The 21,286-nt window shown below is 44.4% G+C and overlaps 1 protein-coding gene across 1 annotated transcript in view; it reads left to right on the top strand.

Annotated features, from left to right (window-relative positions):
- AGMO (alkylglycerol monooxygenase) overlaps positions 1-21,286 on the top strand; it is a 241,059-nt gene that overhangs the window by 137,897 nt on the left and 81,876 nt on the right. The window contains exon 12 of the mRNA XM_040431290.1: positions 2,611-2,716. Coding sequence (XP_040287224.1) covers positions 2,611-2,716 — 106 coding nt within the window. The remainder of the gene's footprint in view (positions 1-2,610; positions 2,717-21,286) is intronic.

Raw genomic sequence — 21,286 nt, 5'->3', positions numbered from 1 at the left:
GACTGACCTTTGTCAAGAAGAATCAGGTGTGGATCAGCCAGGATTTCCACACACCAATTCCATGCATCAAACCAGATCATCCATGGTACCACACCAACACTTTGACAAAAGAGACCGGTTTCTTCTGGCTACCTGCCTCAGCAACTATTCTGATGCTGCCACCCGCCTGATGCCACACATCTGATGCCAAGTGCTCCTTCTTTCACCCACCACCAGCTGCTGCCACCTCTACACTATGTCACCTTGCCACTCTGTGGTCTCCTCATGCTGCTGCCACCTCCACACTATGTTACCTTGCCACTCTGTGGTCTTCTCATGCTGATGCCTCCTCCACACTATGTCACCTTGCCACTCTGTGGTCTCCTGATGCTGCTGCCACCTCCACACTATGTCACCTTGCCACTCTGTGGTCTCCTCATGCTGCTGCCACCTCCACACTATGTCGCCTTGCCACTCTGTAGTCTCCTCATGCTGCTGCCACCTCCACACTATGTCACCTTGCCACTCTGTGGTCTTCTGATGCTGCTGCCACCTCCACACTATGTCAACTTGCCACTCTGTGGTCTTCTCATGCTGATGCCTCCTCCACACTATGTCACCTTGCCACTCTGTGGTCTCCTGATGCTGCTGCCACCTCCACACTATGTCACCTTGCCACTCTGTGGTCTCCTCATGCTGCTGCCACCTCCACACTATGTCACCTTGCCACTCTGTGGTCTTCTCATGCTGATGCTACCTCCACACTATGTCACCTTGCCACTCTGTGGTCTTCTGATGCTGCTGCCACCTCCACACTATGTCAACTTGCCACTCTGTGGCCTCCTCATGCTGTTGCCACCTCCACACTATGTCGCCTTGCCACTCTGTAGTCTCCTCATGCTGCTGCCACCTCCACACTGTCACCTTGCCACTCTGTGGCCTCCTGATGCTGCTGATGCCACCTCCACACTGTCATTTCGCCACTCTGTGGCCTCCTGATGCTGCCGCCACCTCCACACTATGTCACCTTGACACTCTGTGGTCTCCTGATGCTGGCGCCACCACCACACTTTTATTGTGCCACTCTGTGGCCTCCTGATGCTGCTGCTGCCACCTCCACACTGTCATTGTGCCACTCTGTGGCCTCCTCATTCTGCTGCCACCTCCACACTATGTCACCTTGCCACTCTGTGGTCTCCTGATGCTGCCGCCATCTCCACACTGTTATTGTGCCACTTTGTGGCCTCATCCTGATGCTGCCGCCACATCCAGACTGTCATTGGGCCACTCTGTGTTCTCCTCATGCTGCTTCCACCTCACTACTATGTCATAGGGCCACTCTGTGGATTTCTCATGCTGTTCCCACCCTCCCCACTTCATGACTGGGCCACTATTTTGCCTTTCGACCTGGCTGACATCATTATTTATTTGTCCCTCCTTCTGATCTGTCAGCAGGAAGGAAAAATGAGACGCACAACGGATCCTGTCTGTGTAGCAGCTGTAAGGCCTGTATGGTCCCATCAGAATTGGCTTGTAATTGTGTAGCCAAAAGCAGGAGTGGGTACAAAACACAGAAGACATGCAAATATTCCATTCACGTGTCATCTGTGTTTTGGATCCACTCCTGTTGGCATTAGCAATACTGATAGATTACTGACCAAATGCTGACCGAAGGCGGATGCTCAACAGACAGGATCCGCTTTTTGGGGGTTATTGTTCTGACGGATCAAAGGAAGGGCAAAATAATCAGTGACGTCAACACAAACTTACTGCTGACACCCTCTCCACTCTGTCGGGGGCTCTACTTGTATAAGCGTTTAATAGAACAGGTTCTGTAGATATCTATGTGGAATCAGCTGATAACGGTGTAAAAGGAGTGCGCTTCTTCTTGACGCTAACATCGACCTGTAAGGCTGAGTTTATACTTGATTTATTTGGTCAGTTTTGGCCCCATGACTAAGTGAAGTGTGCAGTGATTCTAAGAGTGACACCTGTCATCTGCATGTCATACTGGTTCACAGTATTATTTCACTACCACAGCAGACTCCCTATGTGTGTTACTGCAAGGCAAAGTGTTCTACACCACTATAAAGGCTCTCTGCAGCCAGGAAATAACGGTTTTAACGCGATTCGCTGCAAATAAATTCGGATCGAAACAAATTTTTTCAAAAAGTTCAACAAACCGGCCGAATCAAATCAAAAAAAAAATTGCTCATCTCTAATAATAATCATAGAACATCTTTTCTATTTTGTGTGGTTCCTCTGTTATGCCTCCTAGAAGTCTATAAATTTGACAACTGGGTGTTACCATTCCCCAAATCCAAGTGCTGCGTCCCTGCACAATCTGGCTCTGCCAGCACTGTTTAGACAGTGTCTTAATGTCCAGGGACACGCCTCAACTTGTAACATCCAGTTGTCAATTTATTCATGCATTTCTAGGAGTAATAACAGAGGAATGGCACAAGGTAGAGTTATTAGAGGATGCTTCAGAACTGTTATTTCATGAGGAATGCAATTAGTTATTAAGACTGACATATTAAGAGAGGGGACCAGTCCTCTTTAATAAAATAATAAAAATCATATTCTGAAAATAAAACACTTGGATCTTTTTTTTTTGTTGCAATTTTATAGACCTGGTGCAGCCATTTTGGAATCCATCCGATGCTCTGTCTTCTTGTTCCTTCAAAACTTTGGCTATTTAACGACAGATATTCCCAAATTGACAAATATATGCGAGGTAAGAAATCCAACTTTTTTAAGGTAATTTTACTGTATTTAAAACAAAGATTTTTTTCTTAAATTTAATTTTCATTTTAGATTTTTAGTATTTTTTTAAATCAGTTTATATTTTCTATGTTGATCTTTGGCATTTTTTATATCAGTTTACATCCTCAATTTTTTTTATTTTAATATCAATTCATATTCTTTCTTATATATATATATATATATATATATATATATATATATATATATATATATATATCAAACGAATGATGAGGCAGCACTTTCAGTATAACGTGAACGGGTGAGGACCCCAAATTTATTAAAGCTAATAAATATATATATATTATATATATAAAATAGAGCAGCACTCCGGGTCTTTGGCGCATGCGCACTTGACCGCATATATGTGTTGGTCTGTCGGATGACGCATTCATCGGACGAATGCGCATCCGAGATTCTTAGACGCTGACTTTGGCAATGGAGTCACATCGGGAATTTGCTTGATTATGTGCTTGTATCCATGTCCATAGTCATGTGACCTGGCCACGCCCCATGATAGAAGTGTGGTAGTAGCTTCTCATTTTAACCAGTTGTTATCTGGGTTATTGCACAAGTGCACTTTATATACATGACTTTTGTATTTATTCACATAATGTATTATGATATACAATTGTATCATGGTTCTATCTTATGATTATGCACTGTATTCACCAGACTTACATATGTACACGTATATATTTCACTTTCTTTTTTCATATGTCACTTGTACAGGAATGGGTTAATGCTAATTATGTTTGATGATGTCATTTCCTCACACTATAAGTATGTTCAGTTTGCATTGTTACATTGCTTGAGAAAGGCTTCATGTTGGAGCCGAAACGTCGCGTCACCACTGGGTGAATAAACAGTTTTCTTTTTTCACAAAAAAAAAAAAAAAAAGTAGTGCAGCTCTATTTTTTATTTTTATTATCCTGGGACGCTTTTCCTATTGGAGGTTGCACCCAATCTTCAAATCTAAAGGTTGGTGCTGCCATTCATTGCATTATATATATATATATATATATATATATATATATATATATATATATATGTATTTATTTATTTAAATCTTTATTTATTTATGTTTTATGTTATCTGTTATATATGTCAATATTTTTTGTTTCCTTTTACCATTGGTTTGTCCACAGTGAGTTTATTGTTCTAATCTCGCACATTATTTTCATACCTTACATCAGTCCGTTGCTCGTGATTTCATCATCGTCGTTGTTTTTCCCCCTTTTTTTTAAATATCCCCTAACAAGGCGCATTAGTTGTGAGTTTTTTCTGCAGGGTTTGGCTTGCTTTGACCCATTTCTATCCCCCTATTTATGGCATGTTTATGCTCGCTGAGCCTCTGCTATAGTCTGCTCTTGCTTTCCACTCCACAGATCCACTCCAGAAACCTTGCACTTCATAAACTAGTCTGATCTCCGCCATCGATTTCTTAGGTGTTCCAGCGCTTACCAGGTATAGGGATAGTGGTTTTCAAGATGGAGTTTGAAGAAGTTTATGAAGTGTCATATGAATGCAGAGCAAGCTATAAAGGGGAAACCAATTGTTTTGAGACGTATGTGGAATAAATTTTGAGCTGCATGGGATGTCTGGGTCTGTTTTAAGGAATTATTTTCCGACAAGTTCCAAAAAAAAAATGAAAAGAAAAAAACAGGATGCTTTTAAAAAAGAAATGGAGCAAAATGAAATTGATATTGTGATGCAAATCTGCTTTAAAGTGGAATTAATGCCAATTGTACAAAAAATTATACAGACAGTGAAGTGAATCAATATGGAAGAAATATACATAATGAATAATCAAATATATGGTAGATAGATAGATATGAGATACATAGATAGATAGATAATAGATAGATATACAGATAGATAGATAGATAGATAGTTAGATAGATAGATAGATAGATAGATAGATAGATATGAGATACATAGATAGATAGATATGAGATAGATAGATAATAGATAGATAGATAGATAGATAGATATGAGATAGATAGATAATAGATAGATAGATAGATAATAGATAGATAGATAGATAGATAGATAGATAGATATGAGATAGATAGATATATGAAGAAAAGCACACTAGCACTCTAACTATTCATATATCGTTTTGGACCTTGGTCGCTGGTCTTTGCCGAATTTGCACCTGCTTGATATAGTGTGCTGCAGGAGCGTAACTACCATAGCGGCAGACCATGTGACTACTATGGGGCCCAGGGAAAGAGGGGGCCCAGTCTTGGTTATGATTATCTCCTCTTCTACTGGGGGTTAAAACTCGGTCAGGAATCTACCCACTAAAGGAACAACTTTAAGCAAATGAGTCAGTGGGAAAATGGCCCAAGGATCATTGAAAAGGGTTTAGGCAGAAATCCTTCTGTCTTGTGTGGGGGGCCTGGTTTGATCCTTGTTATGGGGTCCTTACTTCTCTATGTAAGCCACTGGATATGAGAGATAGATAAATAGAAGAAATTCCACGGCACATCCAAGGAGTAAAATAAATGTAGTGACTTTATTCACCAGGCATGCAACGTTTCAATCCGCTTCCTGGGATCTTTCTCAAGCAATGACCATTGCTTGAGAAAGATCCAAGTAAGCGGATTGTGACGTTGCATGCCTGGTGAATAAAGTCACTTCATTTATTTTACTCCTTGGATGTGCCGTGGAATTTCTTCTGTTTATCCATTTGGAGTAGGATCGTCTACTCAGCCACTGGCACTCCATCTATACGTAAGAAATTGCAGTGCTGCCCAACTCTCATTTTTTTTCTAGATAAATAGATAGAATATAGATAGATAGATAATCCTTAAGTATGGACAGCACAGCAGTTAAAGTAATTACGGTGTGCCAGCGGCTGCAGGAGCGATCCAACATCCAGATAAATAAAATAAAAAATGCAGAGGAATTTTGTACTTTTTGATTTTAGATAGATAGACACAATGAACAAAAAGTGAGGCAGCACTCCCATTGTGGTGAAAGGATGAAGTCACCATGTGAAATCTTCAATCAAGACGACCGCAATGGCCTCTCCGCAATCAAAGGGATAATGATAATTTTAGTCTCAGATGCCGCTATTAGCAGTGTATGTGGCATCTGAGGGGTACAATGATGGGAGGCAATGTGATCGCCGTTCCCCGTCATTGCACCCACTACTTACAAAGAAATGCGCTTCGTGACAAAGTAATTCGTCACAAATCAAATTTCTCTATGAAATTTGACGAAGTAGCCAAAGTTAATTTTTCATAACTTCGCTCATCTCAAATAGATAGATAGAAAAATAGACATAGGAAGATAAATAGATAGAAGAAGGAAAGAAAGAAAGAAAGACGGAGAAAGAAAGAAAGAAAGAGAGAAAGACGAAGAAATAAAGCGAGAAAGACGGAGAAAGAAAGAAAGAGAGAAAGACGGAGAAAGAGAGAAAGAAAGAAAGAAAGAAAGAAAGAGAGAGAAAGACGGAGAAAGAAAGAAAAAGAGAGAAAGACGGAGAAAGAAAGAAAAAGAGAGAAAGAAAGAAAAAGAGAGAAAGACGGAGAAAGAAAAAGAGAGAAAGACGGAGAAAGAAAGAAAAAGAGAGAAAGACGGAGAAAGAAAGAAAGAAAGAAAAAGAGAGAAAGACGGAGAAAGAAAGAAAGAAAAAGAGAGAAAGACAAAGAAAGAAAGAAAGAAAGAAAGAGAGAAAGACGGAGAAAGAAAGAAAGAAAGACGGAGAAAGAAAGTAAGAAAGAGAGAAAGACGGAGAAAGAAAGAAAGAAAGACGGAGAAAGAAAGTAAGAAAGACAGAAAGACGGAGAAAGAAAGAAAAAGAGAGAAAGATGGAGAAAGAAAGAAAGAAAAAGAGAGAAAGACAGAAAGAAAGAAAGAAAGAAAGAAAGAAAGAAAAAGAGAGAAAGACGGAGAAAGAAAGAAAAAGGAAGAGAAAGAAACATAAATAGCATTTTGCTGTTTGAAAAATATAGATTCAGATTTAATATTTCTATTACTATCTTTCTATAAACCACAAGAACATACAAACTATAATCCAGACTATGGTTCTAGCACAGGAGATGCCGTATGTAGGTGGCAGTATTATGCTTTCTCCCATCTGGCAGTGGCTATGGGCACAGGTTGGCACTGGCTGAACCTAATGAATTCCTGATGCTTAATGTAACCTCCTGCTCCCAGGTCCAGTAGCAGAGCTACAACCTGTAGAGTAAATGGGGAAAACAGAAAGAAGTCGGCACCAGCAGACTGCCGACCAGCCGCACTCAATACCAGGTGGCTGCTGTTATGGCAAATAAATTTACGGTACATAGAAAGATAGATAAAAAGTCTACTGAACATTAGGTTACCCCCTTATAAATACAAATTTAAACTAAAAATGCTATAAAGGATACGAGGGAACTGAAAACGTGGCAACAATTGAAACTCTATATCAGTAAACAGAATATAGACTGAGTGATTGTCAAGGGGAAATCAGTTGTCTTCTTCTCTGCTCCCTAGTTGGCAATTTTTAGGGTTAAATCGATGCATCTACACTTCATACTCCATTCAAATGCAGGACAAACATGAAGACCTTGGGAGGCATGTGTCCATCTGTTCTGTGCAGTCTCCAACATGAAGAACATGGCCTCTTCTGATACAGAGAGCACAGCAGCATCATTAGATTAAAGCTTTATTCACTGCATCAATCATGAAGATCAGGGCAGGTCTTCAATGTAAGCGCCCTCTGCAGGTTACATGCATGTATCTTTCAGGACAGAGAAATGAGGAGCACTGCTGGGGGGCAATGTGTTGTTGGCACAGTTAGGGTTTATTTTTTGGCTGGTACTAATAGAAAGCATTACATACTAGGGGCTGTTATTAATAGGGGGCACTGTGTGGCTGGTAGTAATAGGGGGCACTGTGTGGCTGGTACTAATAGGGGGCACTGTGTGGCTGGTTTTAATAGGGGGCACTGTGTGTATAGCACTGTTATGACACTATGGGGTTATATAAGCTTTATTTAAACAATTTAAAGGAGCAATTAAGGAGCAGGCCTGGAGGGGCGGTGCATGACCGGGAGCTGCAACACACTCTGCTGTTCATGTAACTTAGTAACTCTCCATCCAGTTCGGCCTGTTATCCTGCAAGTTGATCCAGAGGAAGGCAAAAAAACAACCTTTGAGGTAGAATTTTCCCCACTTTAGGGGAATAAAAAATTCCTTCCTGACTCCAATCAGGCAATCAGAATAACTCCCTGGATCAACGACCCCTCTCTAGTAGCTATAGCCTGTAATATTATTACACTCCAGAAATACATCCAGGCCCCTCTTGAATTCCTTTATTGTACTCACCATCACCACCTCCTCAGGCAGAGAGCTCCATAGTCTCACTGCTCTTACCGTAAAGAACCCTTTTCTATGTTTGTGTACAAACCTTCTTTCCTCCAGACGCAGAGGATGTCCCCTCGTCACAGTCACAGTCCTGGGGATAAATAGATGATGGGATAGATCTCTGTACTGACCCCTGATATATTTATACATAGTAATTAGATCTCCCCTCAGTCGTCTTTTTTCAAAAGTGAATAACCCTAAAGCCCCTTTCACACGGGCGAGTATTCCGCGCGGATGCGATGCGGGAGGTAAACGCATTGCACCCGCACTGAATCCGGACCCATTCATTTCAATGGGGCTGTGCAAATGAACGGTGATTTTCACGCATCACTTGTGCGTTGCGTGAAAGTCGCAGCATGCTCTACATTGTGCTTTTTTCACGCAACGCAGGCCCCATAGAAGTGAATGGGGCTGTGTGAAAACTGCATCGCATTCGCAAGGAAGTGCAGATGCGGTGCGATTTTCACGCACGGTTGCTAGGAGATGATCGGGATGGGGACCCAATCTTGAGCGCAGTGACATCACCAAAGGTCTTTTCCTCCCAGGTCCTCAAAGAAGAAGAAAGAAGACAAGCCGAGCTGCGCGAACAAGTGGATGAAGCAAGTTTAATTTTATTTATTTTTAACCCCTCCATCCCTAATTTACTTAGCATTCTGTATTAGGAATGCTATTACTTTCCCTTATAACCATGTTATAAGGGAAAATAATAAAATCTACACAACACCTAAGGCTACTTTCACACTGGCGTTTTGGCTTTCCGTTTCTGAGATCCGTTCAGGGCTCTCACACGCGGTCCAAAACGGATCAGTTTTGCCCTAATGCATTCTGAATGGATAAGGATCCGCTCAGAATGCATCAGTTCGCCTCCGTTCCGTCTCCATTCCGCTCCGGAGGCTGCTTGCAGCATTTTGGTGTCCGTCTGATGAAACTGAGCCAAACGGATGCGTCCTGGCACACAATGTAAGTCAATGGGGACGGATCCGTTTTCACTGGCACAATAGAAAACGGATCCGTCCTCCATTGACTTTCAATGGTGTTCAAGACGGAGCCGTCTCGGCTATGTTACAGATAATACAAACGGATCAGTTCTGAGCGGATGCAGACGGCTGTATTATCTGAACGGATCCCTCTGTGCAGATCCATGTCGGGGAGCTGCCGGATTCCCATCGGATCCCATTATAGCCTATGGGGTTTGGGGGGAGTCCAGAGAACTGCTGTGCCACAAGTGTGAAAACAGCCTAAGAGCAGACATTTAAAAGCCATCCCTGACTTAAGGTGGCCTAATGGATGGCTGGAGTCTAATGCACAAACAGCAGGCTTCTGAGATGAAAATCTGGTCCTACTTCAAGGTGAAGAATCAGGAATCCTGGGCTACACACAAAAGCTGAGCCATATATAAATGCCAGATGGCACATTGGAAGCTTGTCCGCCGTCGCAAAATCATCTGCCTATAGATGAGAAAATACAAATCAATATCTGCAGCTTCATTTCTTCATTCATTTCTTAAGTAAAAGTAAATCCAGGGAACTTTCCCCTCTCCACAATAAGCGCATTGTGCCGGGAGCCGTGGAGATGAGTGGTACTTACCATGGAAAGTGTTCGTCTGTCGGGAGCTATGAATCTTCCTGGCACAGCAGAGCACAATTTCACGCTTTGCTTGGTGACTGACAAGCGATGAACAGCAGCGTATCCGAAGAGTCGCACAATAAAATCTTTTCTTACTCAATAAATGTCTAATTTCGGAGCCAGAGTCAATTCAGTGCAGGGCGCTCCGTGCTGAGCCTGGAGTCTACAGAATAGTCAGCTTCCTGTTGTATTTCAAATCCGAGCATTTAGTTATTATAAATCAATAATAGGTTACTAATTCTAAGGAAATAGCCATCCTTTTGTGTGTTGTTTTCTATTTATTTTATTTTTTACTAAATTCTGTGTTGATTAATTTCATACTATATCTTAACAGCAGTCAAAGCTCCATTTTTCCGATACAAGACTCCAAATCCCCTGCGTAGACATAGAGCTGAGTGATAAAATTCTGTTGCCTCCAGTCACCACTAGAGGGAGCTCGCGCATACCGTTAACTCTATAATAACACAATGGAGCTCTGTAGGTAATTACTAGGGATGAGCGAATCGACTTGGATGAAACATCCGAAGTCGATTCGCATAAAACTTTGTTCTAATACTGTACGGAGCAGGTGCTCCGATGAGCCGAAGTTATTGCTTCGCGAGACTTTCTTGCCATAACTTCATAAATTAATTTGTACTGTAAAAAAACATTTCCCGAACTCAGGTTCAGTTCCAAGTGGTACCTTGGAACTAATCCCAAATTCGGGAAATGTTTTTTTTACAGTACAAATTAATTTTTGAAGTTATTACGAGTAGTCTCGCGAGACTTCGCGAAGAAATAACTTCGCCTCATCGGAGCCAATACATTCTAATACTGTACGGAGCTCCTGCTCCATACAGTATTAGAACAAAGTTTTATGCGAATCGACTTCGGATGTTTCATCCAAAGTCGATTCGCTCATCCCTAGTTATTACATCAAGTAATTATAAAGTTTTGCATTAAAATTGTTGAATATTTTGCCTGACCATAGGGTCTAGTATTATGAGGAAGCTTGTCCATGAGGGATTCAAAGTCCTATCTTTAAAAGGACTGGTTGCCTTATTCCTATGCCATTTTGGGCTTATGTGTGTTAAAAGAGAGGAATGTGAAAAGAGTAAGGTTCTTCTAACTAGTTCAAATGTACTTTTAGGCTGGCGGCCTGTGTCCCCGCTATCGTACTGTCACAGGCATTCGCTTGTGTGTCGCTCCACTTTTACTGTGTTTATTGGAACTATATCTCAGTGATCTTTCTTTCAGTACTGTGAGAGTTAATAGAGTTGTGCAGGCCATATATATTGACGACCTATCGTCAGGAGTAGAGATGAGCGAAGTTAGGAAAAATACGATTCAGCTGCGTCGCCGAATTTCACAAAGAAATTAGATTCTTTACTAATTACTTTATCACAAAGCGCATTCCTTTTTATGTAGTGGGCACAATGACAGGGAACACTGATTGCGCTGCCACCGTCAGTGAACCCCACAGATGCCGCGTTCATCACTGATCGCTACAATTTTTTTCCTTCAGGGGTTAATCAGGGTAAAAAAAAAAGTCAACTAATCTATTTTAGATTTTAGGTGCGGGCCTGCAGGTGAGCTGACCCTTTAAAAAATTATATGGGAGATCCTGCTGGTGAGCTGGACCTGTAAAAAGGTGTGGGCCTGCAGGTGAGCTGACCCTGTAAAACATTATATGCGAGGGCATGCTGGTGAGTTGACCCTCAAATTTTTTTTAGACGAGGGCCTGCTGGTGAGCTGACCCTAAAAAAACATTGTAGGTGAGGGCCTGCTGGTGAGCTGACCCTGTAAAACATTATATGCGAGGGCCTGCTGGTGAGCTGACCCTAAAAAAACATTGTAGGTGAGGGCCTGCTAGTGAGCTGACCCTCTAAAAAATTATATGCGAGGGCCTGCAGCTGAACTGACCCTGTGAAACATTATATGCGAAGGGCATATATGCGAGGGCATTATATGCGACGAATAAGCATGTTGATATGATGGAAGAGGAGAAGGAGGATGAGAAAAGGAAGATTGAACCATATACCCTTGTTTGTGGTGGAAGGGATGCATGGGAATACAGTGTATTCAATACACTATAAACAACACATTTAAAGTGCCTATATGTTCATTAGCTTTCCTCTGATGGAGCCGAGAAGTCATGGTCAATCCAGGCCTTGTTCATTTTTATAAGAGTCAACCTGTCAGCATTTTCAGTTGACCGGTGGATACGCTTATCTATTATAATGCCACCAGCAACACTAAATACCCGCTCAGACAAAACGCTGGCGGCAGGGAAGGCCAGCACCTCCAAAGCGTAGAGTACCAGTTCGTGCCACGTGTCCAACTTGGACACCCAGTAGTTGTAAGGCACTGAGGGATCATTGAGGACGCTGACACAGTCTGCTATGTACTCCTTCACCATCTTCCAAAATGTTTCCCTCCTTGTGACACTAGGTCACGCATCAGGGTGAGGGTGCTGGTGGGGTGTCATGAAACTGTCCCAGGCTTTGAAGAGCGTTGCCCTGCCTCTGTTGGAACTGCTGTGTGTTCCCCTTGTCTCCCCTCCTCGGTTGGCCAAGGAACTACGGACTCTGCAGCCAGCGTTGTCAGATGGAAATTTTTGGAGAAATTTTTCAACAAGGACTTTCTGGTATTGCACCGTTTTGCTCGTCCTCTACACCACAGGAATGAGAGATGACAAGTTCTCTTTGTAGCGGGGGTCGAGAAGGGTGAACAACCAGTAATCCGTGTTGTCTAAAATGTGCATAACGCGCGGGTTGTGGGAAAGGCAGCCTAACATGAAGTCAGCCATGTGTGCCAGAGTACTAACAGGCAAGACTTCGCTGTCGTCATCAGGAGGATCACTCCCAATCTCCTCATCCTCTTCCTCCTCTTCAGCCCACCCACGCTGAACAGATGGAATAAACCTGCTATGGGTACTACTGTAGCTACTCTGTAGCGGAGGCAACCGTCTCCTGCTCCTCCTCTTCATTGTCCAATTCGTGCTGAGAAGACGAACTGAGGGTGGTCTGGCTATCACCCTGTGTAATGTTTTCCCCCATTTTAACCTCTTCCACATGCAAAGCGCCCGCCTTCATTGTGAGCAGCGAGCGTTTGAGTAGACACAGAAGTGGGATGGTTACCATCTATGTTGATTCCTCAAAGTTTCTTAAAACCTCACAGAGGTCAGACATCTATGCCCATTCCTCGTTTGTGAATAGCGGAAGCTGACTGGAAAGGCGACGACCATGTTGCAGCTGGTATTCCACTACTGCCCTCTGCGGCTCACAAAGCCTGGCCAACATGTGGAACGTGGAGTTCCAGCTCGTGCTCACGTCGCACAACAGTCGGTGAGCTGGCAATTGCAAGCGCTGCTGCAGCGTTGACAGACCGGCTGAAGCTGTCGATGACTTGTGGAAATGTGCACACACGCAGCATACCTTCACTAGTAGCTCTGGCAAATTGGGGTAGGTTTTGAGAAACCACTGAACCACTAAGTTTAAGATGTGGGCTAGGATGTGTCTGAACTTGCCAAGCTCCAAAGCCGCCACCAAGTTACGGCCATTATCAGACACAACCATGCCTGGTTCTAGGTTGAGTGGTGAGAGCCACAGCTCAGTCTGGTCTCTTATCCCCTGCCACAGCTCTGCGGCGGTGTGCTGTTTGTCACCTAAGCATATCAGCTTCAGCACAGCCTGTTGCCGCTTCTCCACTGCAGTGCTACACTGCTTTCAGCTACCGACTGATGATTGACTGGTGCTGCATGCGGATAATTCGGAGGTGGAAGTGGAGGTGGCGGAGGAGAAGAAGTGGGGGTTGGAGCCACTAATGTAGGTGCTGGCGGAAATCCTGATCGACGTTAGGCCCGCAATCCTTGGGGTTGTTACCACCTGTGCCATCCCAGGGTACGACTCACTCCCGGCCTCCTCAACGTTCACCCAGTGTGCCGTCAGGGAAATATAGTGTCCCTGGCTGGATGCACTTGTCCATGTGTCCGTGGTTAAGTGGACCTTCCCGGTAACTGCGTTGGTCAGAGCACGTGTGATGTTACGGGACACATGTTGGTGTAAGGCGGGCACTGCACACCTTGAAAAATAGTGGCGGCTGGGGACTGCGTAATGCAGGATGGGCACTGACATCAGGCTGCAGAAGGCCTCAGTGTCCACAAGCCTAAATGGCAACATTTCATGGGTCAGTAATTTGGAAAGCTGCGCATTAAGTGCTATGACCTGTGGGTGGGAGGCTGGGTATTTGCGCTTGCGTTCAAATGCCTGGGTTAAGAACATTTGCACGCTGCGCTGGGACACGGAAGTGGATGTGGTCACTGCTTGCAAGGGTCCATGTGCAGGGCAGGAGGCATCTGGGCCTGCGTCTTGGATAGGGGATTGGCCAGCACGTAACACAGGGGAAAAGAAGGCAGTGTTACCCGCAGACACAGATTGTGAACCCAGGCGTTCGGCCCACCTATCACGGTGCTTTGATGCCATGTGGCGGATCATGCTGGTGGTGGTGAGGTTGCTAGTGTTCACGCTCCTGCTCATTTTTGTATGGCACAGGTTGCAAATTACAATTCTTTTGTCGTCCGCACTTTCCTCAAAAAAGCACCAGACTGCGGAACACCTACCCCTTGGCAAGGGATATTTCAGCAAGGGTATGCTCTGCGGAACAGTTGCGGGCCTGTTTGGTGTGGCCTGCCTTCTCCCTTTTGCCACCCCACTGCCTCTTCCAGCCTGTTGCGGTGCAGCAGATCCCTCCCCCTCTGTACTGCTGTCCTCGCTCGGCTTTCTACCTTCCCAGGCTGGGTCAGTGACTTCATCATCCACCACCTCCTCTTCCAATTCCTTACTCTGCTCATCCTCCTGACTTGTTGACCTAACCACTACCTCAGTGATTGACAACTGTGTCTCATCCTCTTCATCAACCTCTTGAGACAGTCATTTCTGTTGAGTTATTGGCAACTGTGTCTCATCATCATCCACCTCATTAAACAGTAATTGCCGTTCCCCACCATCATCTTATTGTGATTGCGGATGCTCAAGAGTTTGGAAATCATGGAACAAGATCTGTCCCTCTTCAAGCGTGCTTGGCGAGAGGGCCAAATCAAGGAATGGCACTGAAAAGAGCTCCTTGGAATATCCAAGTGTGGGATCACTTGTTTTCCCAGACTCTCCATGGTGGGATGCAGGAGGATCAGGGTGAGGATTGGACTTTGTGGAAGACAGGGTGGTGCTTAACCGACTGGAAGCTTTATCTGCTGCAATCCAACCGACCACCTGGTCGCACTGGTCTGACTACAAGAGTGGTGTCTTGCACCGCCCTGCAAACTGGGACATAAAGCTAGGAATCGTGGATGAGTGTGTTTCTTGTGCTCTGGCAGCAGGCACAGTTTCACCGCACCCAGGGCCACGGCCTCTGCATGCACCATCAACATCACGGCCACTGCCCCGTCCCTTACTGCTTGACTTCTTCATATTAAATGTTATATATGATTGAAAGTATGTCACACGTACAGTAGGGTAGGATTTGTGCAAACAAATTTTAAAAGGTATTTGGGATGTGAAAACGTCACACAGGAGATATCCCGCAGATAATGTCAATGCTGTCACCAGCGGCTAATGAAAAATTACAGGGAATGTCACAAGTATTTGGGATGAAGAAACGTTATACAGGAGAGATACCACCGGTAATGTCACTGTGCGCAGCGTCTACACAAAATATACAGGTAAATTTTTGAAGCGCACACGTTACACTTTAGATGCGGCCCTGGTAATATCACTGTCAGAAGCAGACACCGTCTATTGAAAAAGTACACTGGATGTCAGATATTTTTTGGATTCGCACACTTTACACTGGAGATGTGGCGCAGCTAATGTCACTGTCCGCGGCGGACACCGTCTACAGAAAAAGTACACTGAATGTCACAGATATTTTTTGGATGCGCACACTTTACACTGGAGATGTGGCGCAGCTAATGTTGCTGTCTGCAGCGGACACCATCTACGGAAAAAGTACACTGGATGTCAAAGATATTTTTGGGATGCGCACACTTTACACTGGAGATGTGGCGCAGCTAATGTCACTGTCTGCAGCGGCCTAACTATTGTACGCTATTTAGCGCAGGATGTGCTAAAAATAGATATTGCTGCCACACACAATAGTCCTTAGAAAGACTTTTGGGTCTGTTAAGTTTTAGCAATTTAGCGCAGGTTGCGCTAAAAATATAGATTGCTGCTGCCACACACAACAATAATCCTTAAAAGGACTTTTGGTTCTCTGAAAAGTTTTTCTAATAAAATTATTGCTATTTCACTCCCTACACTGTCTTTCCCTTCCTTAGCACAGCTCTCCCTGACTAAGAATGAGCCGAACATGCGTCATCGGGTGCTATATAGCACCCGATGACGCGTTCCGGCCAGCCAATCACTGTAATGCCAGCAGCCAACATGGCTACGGCATTACAGTGAAGGGCAGAGAAACATGCGGGGAAGAGACTCGAACATTGCGTTCGAGCACATGCGGTATTCGACCGAATACCGCCATGTGCCGAGCATCGAGATGCTCGAGCAGAACAGTTGTTCGGCCGAGCATGCTCGATCGTCACTAGTGATCTCGTCTGTACCGTACCTTGTCTGTCTATTGCATCTGCTCCTTGCCATCGGCCCCAAGCTTTAAATTTCTATCTGGATTACACACATACTCAGTCTGCCCTGACCTCAGAATTGTTATCTGAAGTGCTAAATCACTATACAGCAGGCCTGGAGCCATTAACAACTGGACATCATGAACTGAAGCACTAAACTACTGTACACTAGACACCAGGGACTATGGAACAAAACCACTGGATGCCAAGGACTGTAGTACTGACCCACTAGATACCAAGGACTAAAGCCCAAAGGCACTGGATACTGTAGACTGAAGTACTAAACCACTGGATACCTGAAACATTAAGGCATTGGATACCAGGGGCTGAAGTGCCAAACCACTGGAGACCAAGACAAGAACTAAATCACAGGAGACTAGGGACTATAGAACTAAACCGCTGGATACAAGGAACTGTAGAACTAAACCACGGGAACCAGAGACTGTAGAACTAAACCCCTGAATACCAAAGACTGTAGAATTAAACCACAAGAGACCAGTACTAAAGTACTAAACCACTAAGTGATCCATTAAGTGATCCATCAATGAAAAAAGACCCTATGATATGAGTCCTCCAAATACCAAACCAAACCATGACCATTTCCAAACACAGTGATGGGCATTTATCAATGTGTTTATGCCACTACTGTGTTATTTAAAAGTCAAAAATTATGACGCACGCCATATTTGCAACATCATTTTTCCTCTTTTCTGAAGTGGTGAGAAAAGGTAGCAGTGCTTATAGGCAGGGGGGAGAGCCTCTAGATTTACGCTAACTTACTCCAGAAACTGGCATAAATTATAGCTTAAGTTTTTGGTACACAGAGGGTCAGAGATAATAAGATAATGGCATCTCACTCTAGTGCACAGGAGATTAAGGCCGGCGAGTGGGACGGATCCCGGTTTTCAGTAATAATCGTCTGGTACTACTCATTTGGGCTTTTAACAAAGCACGCCAGCATATTTGTGGCAACCTCCTCACTTTAGCAGAACGTGGTCGTCCTGTCTGCTGTCTGTCAAATATGGATCCTGTTTCAGGAAACTTTACAATGATTTTGCGCACAGTTGAGTTGGAAATAGGGCACATATCTGGGTGATGTGAACTGAAGTCTCCTACAAATTCATGTGTGCTCTTCCTTCCATATATGAGGATAATGTCACAGGTAATGGGGAGGGGAAAACACCAGATAACACACAGAAGGAAATAGACCAGAGTCTAGGCCTCAAAGCTAAGGGAGAGGGATGGTGACCTCCTAGGAATTCCTAGACCTCTCCCTGACTCCTGCCAATATGAGTAGACCCTGAAGATGGAAATACACCGTAACCATAGCCCTGGAGACCCTGGAAATCCCTAGAAGTGGCAGGAAATGAGACTATCGGTTCCTTCGAAGATAAAGGAACCAGCGTCTCCCTGAGGCCTAGTGAACAACAAACACAAGCGAACAACAAAATGCGAAACAAAATGCACTTAGCTTAAAGAAGAATGGAGGAGCAGGAGATCCAAAGGAACAACACACAAGCTCAACCAACTCCAGCAGGAAATATCAACCGCATGGTAAGCAGTGTGAGTCAGAACTAAATAGAGCCTCAGTAATGACCACAAGCTGCACCTGACAAGAGGTGTGGTCATTAGCAAACAACAACACTACAAGGAGAAAACAGAGAGACTGTCAGATACCCTCACATGCCACCAGTCTTTCAGATCTTCTCACCTCTATCATGGGAGGGACGGTGACAGATAATTTCTATGTTATACATAACGACGTGATCATTCACCTGGAATGACAATGGATAAATTGGATGTTAGAAGCAGTTTACCAACTTGACCCTGCTTAACTCCTAAACAGTTAAAGATGTGTCAAATCTGACAATTCTGTGTGTTTTTGAGAATATCCAAGCCAAGACTGATATATCACATGAACCCCTTCCCATTGGAAAAACCTGAGATGAATTCAATATGGTGGTATTCAAAATAGCATCCAAAAAAGTTCCTCCACGAATGCAACCTCCCTCCAAATTAATACTTTCGCACACTGGAAGTCAATTTTCTACAAATTTTACCAGTTAAAATGGTGCTTCCAGACCTTTGCCTCACCCTGTCTATATAACTCACTATCACACATTATATCTTACTGGGTTGCGGCTCTGCTACATCCTGGTACATACAAGATATGCTTCATATACTCTAGATGAATGTGTTTTAGGTGAAAAAACAAAACATCTCAATGAGATATGCCATAGAAATAGACCCTTTGCCATTTCCCTAGGAAATGACAGGACTCAGCCTGAATCGGCAGTCGGCTCTGACTTGTGACCAGTGATGTATGGCTCCAGATGCGTTATCCAATTGACTGTAAAATTGAACTGCATATCTGGCCGGGCAGCCCACCTAAAGCTTTCACAGCCCCCCTCCCGTCCTGCGAGCCTGACTCGGCACCTTAGGTAAATCTGCTCATTATCCCCTTCCTGCCTCCCGATGGCCGTGGCTGAACACAGACTCTGGAATCTATTAGGCATCTCTTCCACTGATGTGATTTACACGTGAGAAGAGAAACGTGAGACTTAACGAAAATCTGCCAGCAGCTGCTGCTTCAGGTGGCAAAAATCAAAGCTTTTTTTGGTCAAGACAAGTGCGAAAATGTCCTAGCATTTGTAGTAGGCTGTCCCCCCGCAGTGGAGGCAGCCATGATGGGACTTGAATCAACACACAGTCAATTATCAATTTGCTAGGAATTATCAAGACGACCAAGCCATGAAGACATCATCGAAAACACCTAGAAAGTTCAGCTTGGTTCGGTGTAAAAAATATGTTATGGGGGTTTTATCTGTTTGTAATTGAGCATACACTGTCAGGATAATAAATCAAGACATTCGACTGGTCAGACACTGCAACAAAACTATAAGCAAAATTATAGAAAAACTGACTTAAAAGATATGTTGGCTTTTGCAACAATTATACTTAATGATTTAGTGTTTGTGATATAAAATGCAGCAACTTTGCAGATAGTTTTCACTAACAATTTCCTAAAGTTTTGTGTACACAATTCCTATACAGACCTATTGTCACGAGGGTATCAAGAGCCACGTCTGACTCCGTTATACCCGGGGTCAGGAAGTCGCAGCGGGTGGCTGCGCGCTCTATATCTAAAGATCATGGTGTTTCTTAGTTATTGTTTTCTGTGTTTGCCTTGCTGTCCTTTTTGTCTCTCTCAGGGATCCGTAGCTTCTCCTCCTCAGCTGTTTCTTGTCTGCCACTCCCTACCTCCTTATATTCTCCCCTCACACTTCTCTAGTTGCCAGTTATAGAGCTTCCTGCCTGGACATCTATACTGACCCACTGGAGTGGTTAATCCTGGTTGTTGTTCCTGTGTGCTACCCTCCGGATCCCTGTTGGGCTTATTGTTGTCTCCTGTTGTCGCCCACCTGGGAATATATGTTGAGTCTGTGTTGTCTGTCCTCCCCTTGGTGTTTTCCCTTAGAGTTAGTGGTGCGGACTAGTGTTCCCATTGCCCTGTTCAGTATCTAGGGCTCAGCTCAGGGAAAGCCAGGGCTTTAGGCACGTGATCGGCGTACGGGTGAGGAACCCGTCTAGGGACGTCAGGGCAGCCAGGTGCCAGCCGCCAGGTGAGTCAGGGGTCACCATCTTCCCTCTCACTTGGGCAGGGCCTTCCTCGTTCCCTCCCTCTGTGTCACGTATGTGATAGCCACGCCGACCGTGATACCTATGTGTCTACATGGCGACAGACTACAAGCAAACCCTCTGTAGTCTGATCATTCTTTCATATTAATTGCCATGTACTTATTAGTGTTGGGCAAGCATGCTCGGCCGAACACCAGTTCGGCTCGAGCATCGCTATTCTCGGCCACATATCGCGCGTGCTCGAGAGCGATGGTCGAGTCAGTGTATTTAAATCTAATTTAGCCTCTATTTCGCATTAGCACTAGTAGTATGTATTCCTATACAGCAGAAGTCTCATTTCTTTTCTTTTTTTTTTTTGGAACTGGCCATGCAGCTCTATAGTGCAGTGGATAAGATTCTTGGCTGTAAGGTAGAAGATTGTGAGTTTGAATCCCACGAGAAACTTTTCAGAAATAAAAGCTAAATTAGATTTAAATACACTGGGTGTCCCCAAGCACTGACTCTATATGTGGACATAGCTACCGTATGCCGGCGTATAAGACGACCCCCAACTTTTACACTGAAAATATAGAGTTTGGGATATACTCGCCGTATAAGACTACCCCTTTTTCAACACACAGCAGTACATTACTGCATCCCACCACCATCCCTGGGTACCTCTGCCATCCCTGCCTCCCACCACCATCCCTGCATCCCACCACCATCCCTGGGTACCTCTGCCATCCCTGCATCCCACCACCATCCCTGCATCCCACCACCATCCCTAGGTACCACCGCCATCCCTGCATCCCACCACCTTCCTTGTCCTCCCTCCCTGCCTCCCAGACCCTAAACATGTGCCACCTATACCCTGAACATGTTTTTGATATGTTATTCTTCATATTCACATTCACATATGCACATCTGCGCCGCACTTAGATACGCCGCACGGAGATCTCGCACATGCGCAGGAGCGAGATGCGAGCGGCCGCGAGGATCCCGTGTATCCACGCTCGCTGCATGAAATCTCGCACATGAGTAGGAGCGAGATGCGAGCGACCGGGAGGATGGCGGTACAAGGAGCATACAAGGTACAGAGCAGGGGGGAGGCATACAAGGTACAGAGCAGGGGGCGGTATAAAAAGGTACAGCGCAGGGGGGGCATATGCCGTGGGTTACATCGCAGCTCTCAGCTGCTGGGGATACAAGGCAATAGCCCGGGCTCTCTCTGTTGATAATTCGGGCGTCCCGGCACTGCAGCGCCCGCCATACCCGGCGTATAAGACGACCCCCGACTTTTGAGAAGATTTTTATGTGTTAAAAA

Source organism: Bufo bufo, chromosome 5, assembly GCF_905171765.1.
Source record: "Bufo bufo chromosome 5, aBufBuf1.1, whole genome shotgun sequence".
NCBI lineage: Eukaryota > Metazoa > Chordata > Amphibia > Anura > Bufonidae > Bufo > Bufo bufo.
Note: the sequence above shows the minus strand (reverse complement) of the source record. Positions and strands in the feature narration are given on the sequence as shown.